General features: G+C 44.0%; 1 protein-coding gene across 1 annotated transcript in view; it reads left to right on the forward strand.

Moving 5' to 3' along the window:
* LOC144113474 (bromodomain-containing protein 7-like) overlaps positions 1–13,338 on the forward strand; it is a 115,761-nt gene that overhangs the window by 41,340 nt on the left and 61,083 nt on the right. The window contains exons 10-11 of the mRNA XM_077646564.1: positions 2,832–2,967; positions 8,084–8,192. Of these exons, the coding sequence (XP_077502690.1) occupies positions 2,832–2,967; positions 8,084–8,192 (245 nt within the window). The remainder of the gene's footprint in view (positions 1–2,831; positions 2,968–8,083; positions 8,193–13,338) is intronic.

The following is a 13,338-nucleotide window of genomic DNA, read 5'->3' on the forward strand; positions in this document are numbered from 1 at the left end:
GTATTTTGCAGATGCAGTGACGCTCGTACTTGAAAAAGTTCATCCTTTGATTCAGTACATCACTGTACGTTGTTGCTTAGCTCTTTTCCAGCTATTTTTGCAAGTTCAGCTTCAAGACAGATCTGGGCCTATATTCTCACTTTGATACCTGCGAGAACTGACCCCTAGAAGCATGCACTGATTGACTGAAGCAGTCATAATGGTGTTTCAGAGCAGAGTATTATTGGACCAGGTGTCAAGAGTGGCATGCATGTTGCTACCAAAATGCATTCGGTATGGCAACACTGTTTATTGCTCTATGGCCTGCAATGCCGTATGCAAGGCTGCAGTAACTTCCAGTCAATCACGGGGACACCACTTTTGGAGCGGTCACTCATTCATTTGAATGCATCAAAGTGGCAGTTAAAGGTTAAAGGCATTGTCCTAGTTGCTTAGGAGCTGCATCCGTAAGCAGTGCCCATAAAGCTGCTTCTTTTCACTAATGAACTGGAATGTGTTTTCAAATGTGTGCTATCAGGACATACCATTTAATTTTGATTTGCAAATGTGCCTTAAGCAACTGCACTGAGGTCTGGGCTTTCCACAGCAATGGGAAACAAGCATAATTTTTGTTGCAACTAGATGGTGCTACTGCTTTCATTACCTCAGCTATTTGGTGTGTGGTTTCTTTCTTTGTGAGAATCGAAGTCTGGCTATATTTTGTCCAATGAACCCACTGTCTTATCACCTAACAAAATATATTTAGTACCTCTGGTGCTGAATTTTGAAACGCTGACAATTTGTAGGCAGTCTCGTAAGTCTCAAAGCTTCGCTCCTATTGGTTTGGCCCTGACCACTCCCTGACCGTGGTGAGGGCTGGCAAATAGGAATGGAGCTTCGAGATTGCGAGCATTCCATAATTCAGCCCTTAAGCAGGCATCTCTGTTGAGCTTTTTCTGATACCTCTTGGACTCATGACATGTTATTAACGATGAAAGAAAAGAATATTGTGCGATGAAAGAAAAGAATATTGTGCGCTCCGTTTTTTATTCTGTTTTTGAATTGCAGAGAATTAGTGGAAAGTTAAAGTGCTAGGGTGTTGACAGAGCTTTTTGTGGTGTTATCAAATTTTTAAATGTTGATTTGAGGGTGTAGGAAGTACACATATTATGTGAAAACTAAATCTATTTGGTGCATCACAGCATGGTTTGCTCCTCCCCCCTCTCCATGAAAAAAAAAATTCCAGTAAATTAAACACTTTGAGTCACAGAAATTGGGAACCGGCATACAGTCGAACCCACTTATAACAATATTCAAGTGCCACGAAAATTTCATTGTTATAACCGATAATTGTTATAAACGGGCTGCACGAAAAAAAAGCATAACTGCAAAGAGGGGTCACGGACGGCAAGTGACATGCCAGCTCCGCCGAGGCATCATTTTGATGGCCTCGAAAGGGGCCTTGTAAAAAATACGAGAAGGTTGCCGCGGCTGCCTTTCAGCTTGAGAAATCCCGAAGAAACGCTGGGGTGAAATCGCCACAAGCATCTCGCAATGTACTTCTCGCTGGCTTGCACGAGAAAACGCCATGTCCATCAGCCTTGCTTGCCTCACGCGAAGCTTGCTGACATCCTTCTCCATGGCCTCTCTTTGAAGCGCTGTATCCAGCCGCACTTGGCTGGAAGTCCATATTTTTAATCAGCAGGGCAAACAGCTTCGCCTTTGTGGCCAGAATCGGCCCGGCGATAGGCAAGTTCTGGGCACGGGCACCAAGAAACCACTCGTAGAGGGCCTCCTCCACCTCCTTATAGGCACCTTGTCGAACGCGTTTGCGCCCACTGTCAAGCGAGCACTTTTCTTTGTCGAACTTCTCAGCGGAGCAGATGATTGTAGACACCGTCGGTTGCGATAGTGCGTAGTTAACCAAATCACACGCTTTCTTACCCTCTTTTTAGTCCTTCACGATACTGCACTTAGTCTCCAAATCGATAGCCATTGCGCTTTCTTTTCACCGGCAACGTCGTCCGATTATCAGCAGGTGGATCAACCATCTTCCGTTTCGGCAGCAATTCAAACGAGACGGAGAAACCACATGGCCAGGAACGACTTTGACGCAATCAACACAAACAACCAAATCTATTGGCAGAACTGCGCAGAATGAGGTGCGAGCGAGCAGATCAGTGCTGTCGGCACGTTGGCGAGGTCCATTTGCGTTTCGGAGGGTGGCGTGGCGTAGAGCTATGGGCGCAGCCCATTTGTGTTCGGATGGGTGGAAGAGCGGAAGGGCAGCGGGAATGAGGCGCGCGAGGCTGGCCATGCGAAGAAGGCCGGAAAACAGGTTCTATTGCATGAGCGCGCGGTGGGGAGGGTGCAGCGGCTGGAATTTATTATTTTTTTTTCAAGGATTTCGCATTCCACTCCCTTTTGGCATGAGCACTTAGGAGCCGGACTTCATTGTTATAGCCAATAATGCGGCGTGGGGGCATTGTAGTAAGCGGGTTATTTTACTATAGAAAACATACAAAAGTGGACGGTGCAGCAGCTTTTCTTTGTTGTAACCAATATATTGTTAAAACCGGTATCGTTTTAAGTAGGTTCGACTGTATCTGAAAGTAAACGATACTTTTACCCCTTACTATCATTTATATATTCACTGTTGCTATTTCGTTATGCAGAACCTATGGTTCTATTATTGTCATTGTAATATTTTTATCCTAGTTACCTTTTATTTATTGTCAAAAGTGTATTCTGAACGACACATTGAAGGACTGCTCTAATATTTTCATTACCACATTCGTTTTTTGTATTGTTACATTTGTTGTCACTTCAACAATTTTGTGATTTTGTTGCAGTCAATTATCTCAACTATGGGACCTACAGCACCTATGCACCTCATTATGATTCTTCTTTTGCGAACCTCTCAAAGGAAGAGTCCGACCTTGTGTACTCAACATACGGAGATGAACTTGGGGTCCAGTATGCTGAGAGGTACTTTTACTGCTTTTTCAATATTCAAGTTGCTTTCTTTACTTTCTTTGAGCAAAGAATACTTGGTGTGGTTTAGTTTGAATTGAAGCATAACAGTAGTCCATATTATGAGACATCAGTACTATGCAAGCACTTCGGGGAGAAGCAGGGCACCTAATAATATAGTTTTAGAATAGAGGACCAGCTGCATCTGGGTTGCATTCACTGCTTGCAGCATCATTTCAGCTGAAAAGAGAATGTTGCAAATTTAAATCTGTTCACTTTTTGTTTATGTCAGCGCAAACAGAAAGCAGCAACACATACAGTTTGAACCACGATATAAAGAACCTCAATTTAACAAAGTTTGTGAGGCAACAAACTTTTTTCGGTTGTTGCTCCCATTGAAATGCACGTATTTCTCTCTCGATTTAACGAAGTACTTTCACGCCACAGTTTCGATACAACGAAGTTGTCGCGAGCACTAAAAGCTAAACTTGGGCAAATTTCACCACTCTGTAAAGTTAAAAAGAAAATAGTATACAGTCGCCGACCGATTTTTCGGACTTAAAGGGACCCGATAAATGGTCCGAATAATCGGAACAGTCCGAAAAATCCGTGAAGTACAAAAAAATCACTTTATTGAGAGTAAATCGGCTTAAAAATGTCACTGATTTTACCTTGCGGAAAAATTTCTCTTGCTAGCGACATTTTGCGCCTGTATTTGCGCCAAAGTTGTGCTTTTACTGTACACGCTGGACAGCGAGGTCACCGCATTTAGTTGGAATACTTCCCACGCTTCTTTTGTCCTCAACCCGAGTGTGCACCACACCGCTCGTCAAACACACGCAAAGTTAAGGCACTTTTCGTTCAAAGCGGCGGAACCGCCGGACGCAATCACAAAACGGCGAATGGCTGTAACTTTGTGAAGACGTGAGTGCCACTTGGTCGACGTGGTCAGAGAAACCCAAGTGACGAAACGGCGAATGGCGAACTTTACCCGCCGTGGTGGCTTAGTGGTTAGGGCGCTCGGCTACTGATCCGGAGTACCCGGTTTTGAATCCGACCACGGCGGCTGCGTTTCGATGGAGGTGAAACTTAAAGGCGGCCGTGTGCTGTGTGACATGTCAGTGCACATTAAAGCTCCCCAGGTGGTCGAAATTATTACGGAGCACTACAGCACCTCTTTCTTCTTTTCTTCTTTCACTCCTTTCTTTATCTCTTCCCTTACCGCGCCTGGTTCAGGGAGATGCGAGACAGATACTACGCCATTTCCTTTCCCCAAAAACCAATTTACCAATTTTCAGCGTATGAGACAAGCGATAGCAACATTGGCGACAAAAATCAAGTTGACGGCGACGACAATCGGACTGCCACCTCGAAGTGGCAGAGATCGCAGGGACCTCTACTGGCAAAAATGAGGTACCGAAAGTATGTGAAGCCAATCCAACTACAGAGTAAATCCACCTCAATCCAAGATGGCACCTTTTGTGTCGGCGAAAAGCTGATAAGATGGCCGATTTTGGCCCGCAGGCAACTGAAATTAGTCAGGAAAATCGAACTGTCGGACTTTTGAAGTCCGAAATATCCGTCGCGAATATGTATGCCCTTCTATGGGGTGACTGATGGCGCCTCATCGAAGTCCGAAATATCCTACAAGTCCAAATTATTGGAGTCCGAATTACCCATCGGCTACTGTATTTGAAAACTCAATGTAACATAGGTGTTGTGGCTGTCAGCCTTGATATAAGAAACTTGCCTGCCGGTTATCTATTAACTAGTGCTGTGTTTCTTAAAATTCGGCCGAATCACGCGAAAGTTTCATGACTATAAAACATGAACCTCCATGAGAGGAAGATCTGATACCAACGAGTGAACACAGGTCATGAAACACGGCGTGCTTCCGTGCGATCGCACTTTTTCGTAGCAAATGCAGCAGTCTCTGCAGTTTTTGCTTTTGTAGTAACACACCGAGTGATGCTGCGACAGTTAATGTCCAAAAGCGGCACAAAACAACAGGATTTAACAAAGAAGGCATGGGACAAGCAGTGCGCACCCATTGCCGCTGCTCGGTTGCTTGCGCAATTCAGGCGTCGACAGCAGGAGTGGAGAAAGTGAGAGTGCTGGCCCAGTGAGGCGAAGAGTCAGTTTCCAAGGGCAACAGCTGACAGGCTGACCATGAGGCTATTTTTTTAGGCGAGAGCGCACAGAGAAGCAGGTGCTTCCGACTCCCCCACCTTCCCTTACTCTGCCCACCTCACATGCATCAGCGACATGCTTTCATGGAGCAATCTGCACTGGAGACTATGGCAGTTGGCGCTGCACTCGCGTTATCAGTGCATTTGCAAAATACCTCTCCGTGTTCACGACTTCGAGTAATACCCCTGTCACACGGGACGTTGAATGTCATTCGCAGCGAATGACATTCACAACGAATGTCATTGCCTGCTGGCGTTCCCGTTCTACACGGGTACACAAGACGGCATTTGCAAATGATGGCGATGTTCATCGGCTAACTGCTATGACAGCAGAACGTTACAAATCATGTTTTTCATACACATATTTTATGTTTATTGCTAGTATCACACTGTTACACATTAATAGACTCTAAGAATTTTTTGCAACGCCTTGCGGCAGCAATAGTCAACAAGCAATCCACTGAAATATCCAAAGCAAGACAGGCTCAAAGCCGCTCACGATCCCTCCCGTACATGCCGCCCGCACTTCCTCCCGCTGTCGGCACTATTGAGGGCTGCGAAATTGGTGCCGAATTCTTGACAGTCGCTAATGAGCAACAGTGCAAGCGAACATTGCTTGTTCACACGCCTTCTGCTGGGCTGGCGAAGCTGCAGAGTTGTTTTCCATTGCGAGCACTGAAGGCAAATGGAGTGACGACCACGCTACTCAGGCAAGATGGAGGACGGTTTGTAAACAAACGCGGCCGTCTCTACAGTAACTGGCGGCGACTGGGAACAAGAGTGTAGTTGCGCAAATCGCTTCAAATACCTTATTTTACATCAAAAAATGATTCAAAAGTTCATTGCAGCAATTAAAATAAAGTTTTCTTTGAATACGTTTTGTTCTCACTAATCAGTTTTGTAATTTTTCGCCAAGCCGCTGTCGTCGAGATTACACAGGTCGCGCGTGCATGAGTTCGGGAAACTCATTCAATGGGCGAATGTCATTAGCTGTGAATGTCATTGACTGTGCCCGTGTAGCAGCGAAAAAAACGCCATTCAAACGTAATGTCGTTCGCTGCGAATGACATTCAACGTCCCGTGTGACAGGGGTATAACTGGGGTTTACCATGAATGATTTCTAGGCTATTTCATCTACATTTATTTTTCATCTTGTTTTTCGTTCTGCACAGTCCTTTCAATTTTTTCACATGAAAATTGTATGTAACGAAAACCTGCATGTAATGAAAAATTGGGGACTTTTATTGACTTCGTTATATCCAAGTTTAACTGTAGAATATATAAATATAACTTTACAGGTTGAGCACAGGATCAGTGCGAAAGTATTGGGCAGTGTGTGCTGTAAATTCGCAAGTGTACTCTGGTCACCCAAGAGTGGTTTGCCAAAGTACATCATGCTTGTAAACGTTGTTCAGCATGATCTGGAACCATGTCAAGCAAGCATGCGGGGAAGTTATTGCCTTTGCGGACTTGCCACTGAAGAACACTTACTTATGAGCCTGGAGAAGGAGCATTTCATGAAATGTACCTGCAAAGCTTTTGCAAACCCAAAACGGGACTCAAGACGTACCTCAGGGGTCCGTCTTGGGTCCCGTTTTATTTTTAGTCTATATTAACGACATTGCTTCCGATAATAATAAGGATGTTACAGTGAGACTTTTCGCTGACGACTGCCTGCTCTACTGTGGTATAAATAATCCAGATAATCAAAAAGCACTTAATGATGCTCTCATAGCTGTTGAAAAATGGTGCCAAGGCTGGAAAATGAAAATTAAAGAAGGGAAAACAGTAGTTTTGCATGTCACGAACAGGACCAAACATGCCCATGAGCACTGTTATATGCTCTTATATACCACACTTACCACAGTAGAAACACTTAAATACCTGGGAGTCCTCATTTCTAGAGATCTAAGGTGGAAAAATCATGTACTTAAAATTTGTTCAGCTGCCCGCTGAAAAGAAACCTCTGGTTTTTGTGCCGAAGATTAAAACTGGCCTCACAATCTGCCAAGTTAGCTGCCTGTTTAACTTATGTGCGACCAGCATTAGAATATGCCTGCATTATATGGGATCCCGTAGAAAGTGGTTTAATAAAAAAAACTTGAAAGTGTGCAAAGAAGAGCAGCTCCATTTATAATGTCCAGATATACGCGTACTGATTCTGTAACAGAGATGCTGCGTCTTCTCAATTTTCCACCTCTAGCCGAACGTCGCTGAATGACCAGACAAAAAATTTTTATTTCAGCTCTCAAGAAATTCCTTCAATATCAATAGCTCCCATTACTTGGTCCCAAAACAACTTACACATCTGAGAGCAAGTAGTGAATACTCTTACCAAACCCCGAACCCACGCATTAATGTGTATGCTAATTCTTACTTTCCGAGGACGATAGGAGAATGGAATGATTTACCAGCATCTCTCTTACAGTCCAGTACATTAACAACGTTCGAAAAAGCTATCTCCATTTTACACTAAAAATTGTTTGTTGTTGTTGTTGATGTTTTTTTTTTTAATGTCATTTGCCTAACCACTTCGTGATTACATCTCGCCTAAGATGAAGGCCGGGAATGTAGAAAAGTTTTCCTTTTTTCTTTTCGGTGTGAAATAACTATGTTTTTAAAGTGAATGTTTATTAACACTACTTCTGTAAAAAAAGGGGGGTGGGGGGAAACATTGCGCTGCAAGAAATATGATTGTGCAGATGGCGATGACTTTGTATTTTTGTATTTCTGTATAATGAAAAGGAAACCTGTTACGCCCCACCACTGTAACGGCCCCACGGCCAACAGTATTTGCAAATAAAAATAAAATAAAATAAGAATATAACGTCTTTATTCTTCTTATGTTAGCCGTCTAATTGCCGTCATTTAGGAACTGTGTGTGTAACTTGCACTTGCATATATGGCTGAATGCTCATATTTCTCGCTTCCATTTTGTGCAGTTTGCTCAGCTTTGCCAAAGACTGTGATTATGTAATGGACATGGTTGACAACCTCCTGGATGTAATGACGTCTGGAGAGCACTCAAAAACTGTGAAAATCCTGGAAGCTGTAAGTCCAAATGTTCACGATTGCAACTGATTACTAGGTTTTATTTTTTATGAAACAGAAGTTGTGCACCTGCATCTATTGTGGTGGAGAGAATAGTACTGTTTAATTATACAACAGAACTCCTCTTTAGTACAGTCACTCGGTTGTTGATGATAGCATGGCTCTGAGGATGCTGTCTGGTAATTTATTAACTACTTGCTCAGTACAGTGTTGGTTTAGAAAAGAAGCACTTGGAAATACATTTTATCCTTATCTAATCATTCCAATGTATGCTAACGATTCAGTTATCATGTAATTTCATTTACGTCTTATAGAAGCACCGCATTTTCTCAAATACAACGTGGCTATGAATATAACGTGAGTTTGATTCCATGTGAAAATCGGAGCTTTATGTAAACACATCATCTTCCTTGGCCTCAGTGTAATTTAAGGAGCAGTAGTTCAGAAATGCGCCTTACACAGTCAATCATGTCAAAACTGCCCACGCAGTGCCACCATGCCACCACTTCTTGTCACTGCTGCCTCGTGCTTGGCGCCACCCAGTGCAATGAATGTTCACTGTCTTTTTCTCTTCTCTACTCCTTACTGCGCTTTCTTTGCTTAGCGGCCAGCAGCACCTTTCTGCGTTCGTTGCAAGCTTTATTTACGAAGGCTCCGAGGCCTTCGCAAAGTTGGCTTTTCTTTGCAGCTCATGAGCCTAAAAGTTAAGCCATCTTAAGGAGCGCAGTTTTATCGTCTTTCAGTATTCATTTGCCTACGAACGTTGGTCTTTTGATCCTAGACCACGTGCATGCCGCGATGTCATCATTTTGCGGGAATGCGCCTCCATGGCCAGATAACTGTTTCTTTATGAAAGATGTCTTTACTATGAACAAAAGAAATCAGTTTTCTGTGGAAGGCGAAATGGGACTGCAGTTTCACTTCACTGTATCAGAGCTTTTACTGTATCAGAGTTTACTGTAGTGGGGTTCTGCTGTAACAGGAATTTTTTTATTTTCTTGCCAGCTTCAAAAGGTCATGTATACATGCTTTCTTTAGGTGAATACTGTGAACCTTGTGATTATGGTGCCCAATAGTGATGCCGTGCCTCCTCATTTACTATCGGCCGGAAAAGTAAATGGACCACCGTGCAGAGCGGCTGCGGGGCCGCATCATGTTGCTGTTATTTCGCACTGCTCGCTTGCAGCCACAGTGCCCCGAGTGACGACAAACATTGCCTTCACTCTCGCGCTGGTACTTGTTATGCTTGATAAATTTTTAGTGTGATGTTCCGCTCTTCTGCTGCTAATGGTTCCGACGAAGGCGAGCGCGCATCGCCAGTGGTCGAGCACATTGCGCAGTAGCAGAGCAAGCGGGCGGCCGCAGGGCATCAAACTGCTACACTATGAAGGAACAAGGCATCGCTTCGTTGTTGTCTTTTTATATTTCCCGGATGTTAAACATTATTGCCTGTCGCCTGCGTCCACCGGTGCTTGAGTTCAGGCAACATGGCCCAGAGTGCTTTATCAGTGGCTGCCGTGACTCGCACTTTTTCATGCCGGTGCAATTAGTAACAGAGGTGGCGAGCTTTGCTGTGGGTGCTGCTTCTCTTTCGTTATTGTCTATTCGGCATTGGTTGTGCAATGGGTTTCATTTTTTGTTCAGCGAGTCCTCTGAAAACTGTTTTAATTGGATGCTACGATACTAGTCTCTTATGACAACTTCTTTACGAGAATATCGTCATGAACAGATAGTTGGGAAGATAAATAAAAAAAAATATGTCAGTCATGAAAGTTTATTCATGAAAGCAGATAAAAAAATCGCAATTGCTGGCATGAGAGTGTAAAGAGGGAAGAAAAGTTGCCGTTGACAGTGGTGGCTTGGGTTAATTGTCATAGCATGGAGACTTGGAGCTCCGCCACTAGAACCAGCCATCCGAGCAGTGGTTCTCATCCTTCCTTAACGGCATGGTGCAGCTGATCCGCTCGTAAATAAAGTTTCATTAGAGACTAAGTATCGTAGCATCCAGTTAAAAGTTTTCAGAGGACTCGCTGAACAGAACATAAAACCTTTTGCTGAGCCAATGCCGAAAAGATAATATCGAAAGAGAAGTAGCGCCCGCAGCATAGCTCGCTGCCTCTGTTACTTGCCTCAAGCGGCAAGAAAAAGCGCGCATCACTGTAGTCACTGATGCGGTGTTTTGGGCCATGCTGTCTTAAATTGAGCAGTGGTGGATGCAAGCAACAGGCAATAATATTAAACACGAGGGCAATATAAGTAGACAGCAAAAAACAAATCAGGGCCTCGCTCCTTCACAGTGCAGCGGTTTGATGCCCTGCGGCCATCCGCCTGCTCTGCTGCAGCGCGATGCGCCCAACCACTGCCATGCGCGCTCCTCTTTGTCACAACCGTCGGCAGCGGGGGAACCGAATGCCAAACTAGAAATTTAGCAAGCGTGACAAGCACTAGCGCACGAGTGAGTATGAAGTTTGTCGTCACTCAGGGCACTCTGGCCACAAGAGAGTGGCACGAGATTACAACACCACGGTGTGACCACGCAGTTGTTGTGGCTGATAGTACAATACAGATTCTGTCCTGAAAGTAAGGAGGCTGAGTTAGAAAACCCACTTTATTTGAAAAAAATATCTAATACACATGGTATTCTTCAAAATGAGAACCTTGGGCATTGACACAGCGAGCCCAGCGAGTTTCCCACTGTATGTAGGAGTCTTGGAAATCCTTTTCTTTAATCTCGTTGAGCACCTTCATTGCGACCCTTTGGACATCTACCACGGTGTCGTATTGTCCTTTCAATGCGTTTCATCCTTGAAAACAGGAAGATGTCACAGAGAGTGAGGTTGGGACGGTATGGTGGTTGGGGAAATGCGTTTATGCCTTGTCCAATGAAAAACTTCCTAACAGCGAGTGATGAGTGTGGCAGAGCACTGTCATGGTACAGAGTTCATGATGTTGCGATCTCTCGATACACGCGCAGGATGTGTTGTCTCAGTCTCTCGAGGACTTTCACATAGAAACTTGCATTTACCATTGTTCCAGAGGGAACACATTCTTTATGCATTCCTTATGGACGAAGGCCTTGCGGTTTGGTACACGATCGACATGGATTTCACTTTCGATTTCAACATGCCTTCCTAGAACGGGGAAAGTCACTGGTGTACCTCTTTGAACCCTACCTTTTTTGTTTCTGGGTCATATTGAAACATTAACATTTCATCTAAAAAAAGTTTCAATCACTTTTGACTCGTTGCAGTAATTTGGCAGAAACAGTAATTCGGGCGTCCATTTGTACAGAGTTCAAAATTTTTGGCACGAGTTTTGCTGACACTGTGCACACATGCAAATGTTCAGTGACAATTTCATGAACTTGAGTTTTTGGAACCTCTAATCCTTCTGCAGTCATACGGACAGTTAAACGCCGATCAGTGTTAACTACAGCACGCACACAGTCAACATTAGTGTCCGAAACCGTCGACGATGGGCGCCTGCACTTTTGCTCGTTGTGGACGTCTTCTCGGCCATCTGTAAAGGTTTTCTGCCTTATGAACACTCACGATCTGCAGATAGCATCATTGCCATATGCTGTCTTGATCATGTCAAATGTCTCGGTAGGGGACTTCTTTAGTTTAACACTAAACTTCATTTCTAAGCGCTGTTGCAACGTTTGCTCCATTGTTCCTTTAAGGGACCGACCACTGACTGAAATGTGTCGTGACATTACTCTGGAAATGAAACGATCGTGCCTCATATTGTAAGAACCGAGTATTGCAATACAAAGAAACGAGGATTAACAGTTTTAATTTGACTTTGAAAATCACATAAAAAGCCATCTTGTGGTGAAACCCACCATTATCTGTGTAGCCCACCGCGTGACCAGATCATGGTAAGATATCACTTATTTGGTTTAAGTGCACAGTGTTCTTTTCTTTCAGGAGTGCTCGTCATGTTTTATTATAGTAGTTGCATTCTCTACAGTGCACCCTGCAATGAAAAGCAACACTCTCTTCACATCATCGACCGTGTGCCTTTAGCTTTCATCACTGTGTAGACCGCTTATAACGTAAGTTGTGGGAGTTGCGAAAACTTGCATTATAAGCAGTACCGCGTTATAACCAAAACATCGCGTCTTTAAGCTCTTAGCCATGCGGAACGGGCTACCTACCTTTAAAACAAAAATTATTGCACATTTCACGCGCGCGCACGCACGCACACGTACACACACACACACACCAGGTTATACAGCAACAGGCTGTAAAATAAGCCTGCTTCGTCGGCATTATAAATGTCTCTGTCCGTGTACGTCGAGAGAATGGTTTCTAAATTTAAGCGGAGCCAGACTGCGATGGTCTCGTCCTTCACCTCTCCACTTTTACCGCACACAGCTTTGCAGCTGATGCCATGATGGTCTTTAAAATGCTGTATCCACCCATTAAGGGGGTAGAAGTCATTGTGGCCTAAAAGAACACCCAGGCACCTAGCTTTTTGTTGGAGCATCGAGCCACTTACTGGTATGCTCTGAGCCCTAACTTCTCAAAACCATCTGAAGAGCGTTGCGTCCACGTCCTTTTACTTCGACGCATGAATTCTCTTCCGGTACTCTGGTTTTTGTGCTTGCATATTAAGTGTTCTGCCTATACATTGAGTTCTATGGCAGGAATACCGGTGGTCAGAAAAGCCCGCGCTATAGCCGGTTACGCTATAAGTAGCCTTCACTGTAGATGGCTCCACAGCCCAGTTCACTGAAACTTTCATTGACGAGTTGTATATCACTGTGCCATAACAGCTTTGAGTGTGGAAACTAAAATGGATGCTACTCTATACTAAAAATATCTCATTACTGTCTGGCAGTTGAAATTTATATCATTTTTTGGTACGGCACTTTTGCCAATGTGCAATCACCATTGCACTTGCTGATCATGGTGTCCAGCATTGGGGTACATTAAGATAGGTGCATGCACTTATTTAAAAATTCTCGGTGAGAATCTTCTACAGCATTTCCAACAAAACTGTTATGAAATTGAGCACCTTAGGCAGCAAGCTTTCTTTTGTGCTGAAAAAAATTAGATGCTTAAAATTCAGTGTTCGGTCTCTTTAACGCAGCAACGAAACAGGGTTACTCTCTCAAGCGCGTCTACTTGCTTTGCCTGTT

The sequence above is a fragment of the Amblyomma americanum genome, chromosome 1 (genome assembly GCF_052857255.1).
Source record: "Amblyomma americanum isolate KBUSLIRL-KWMA chromosome 1, ASM5285725v1, whole genome shotgun sequence".
In the NCBI taxonomy this organism is placed as follows: domain Eukaryota; kingdom Metazoa; phylum Arthropoda; class Arachnida; order Ixodida; family Ixodidae; genus Amblyomma; species Amblyomma americanum.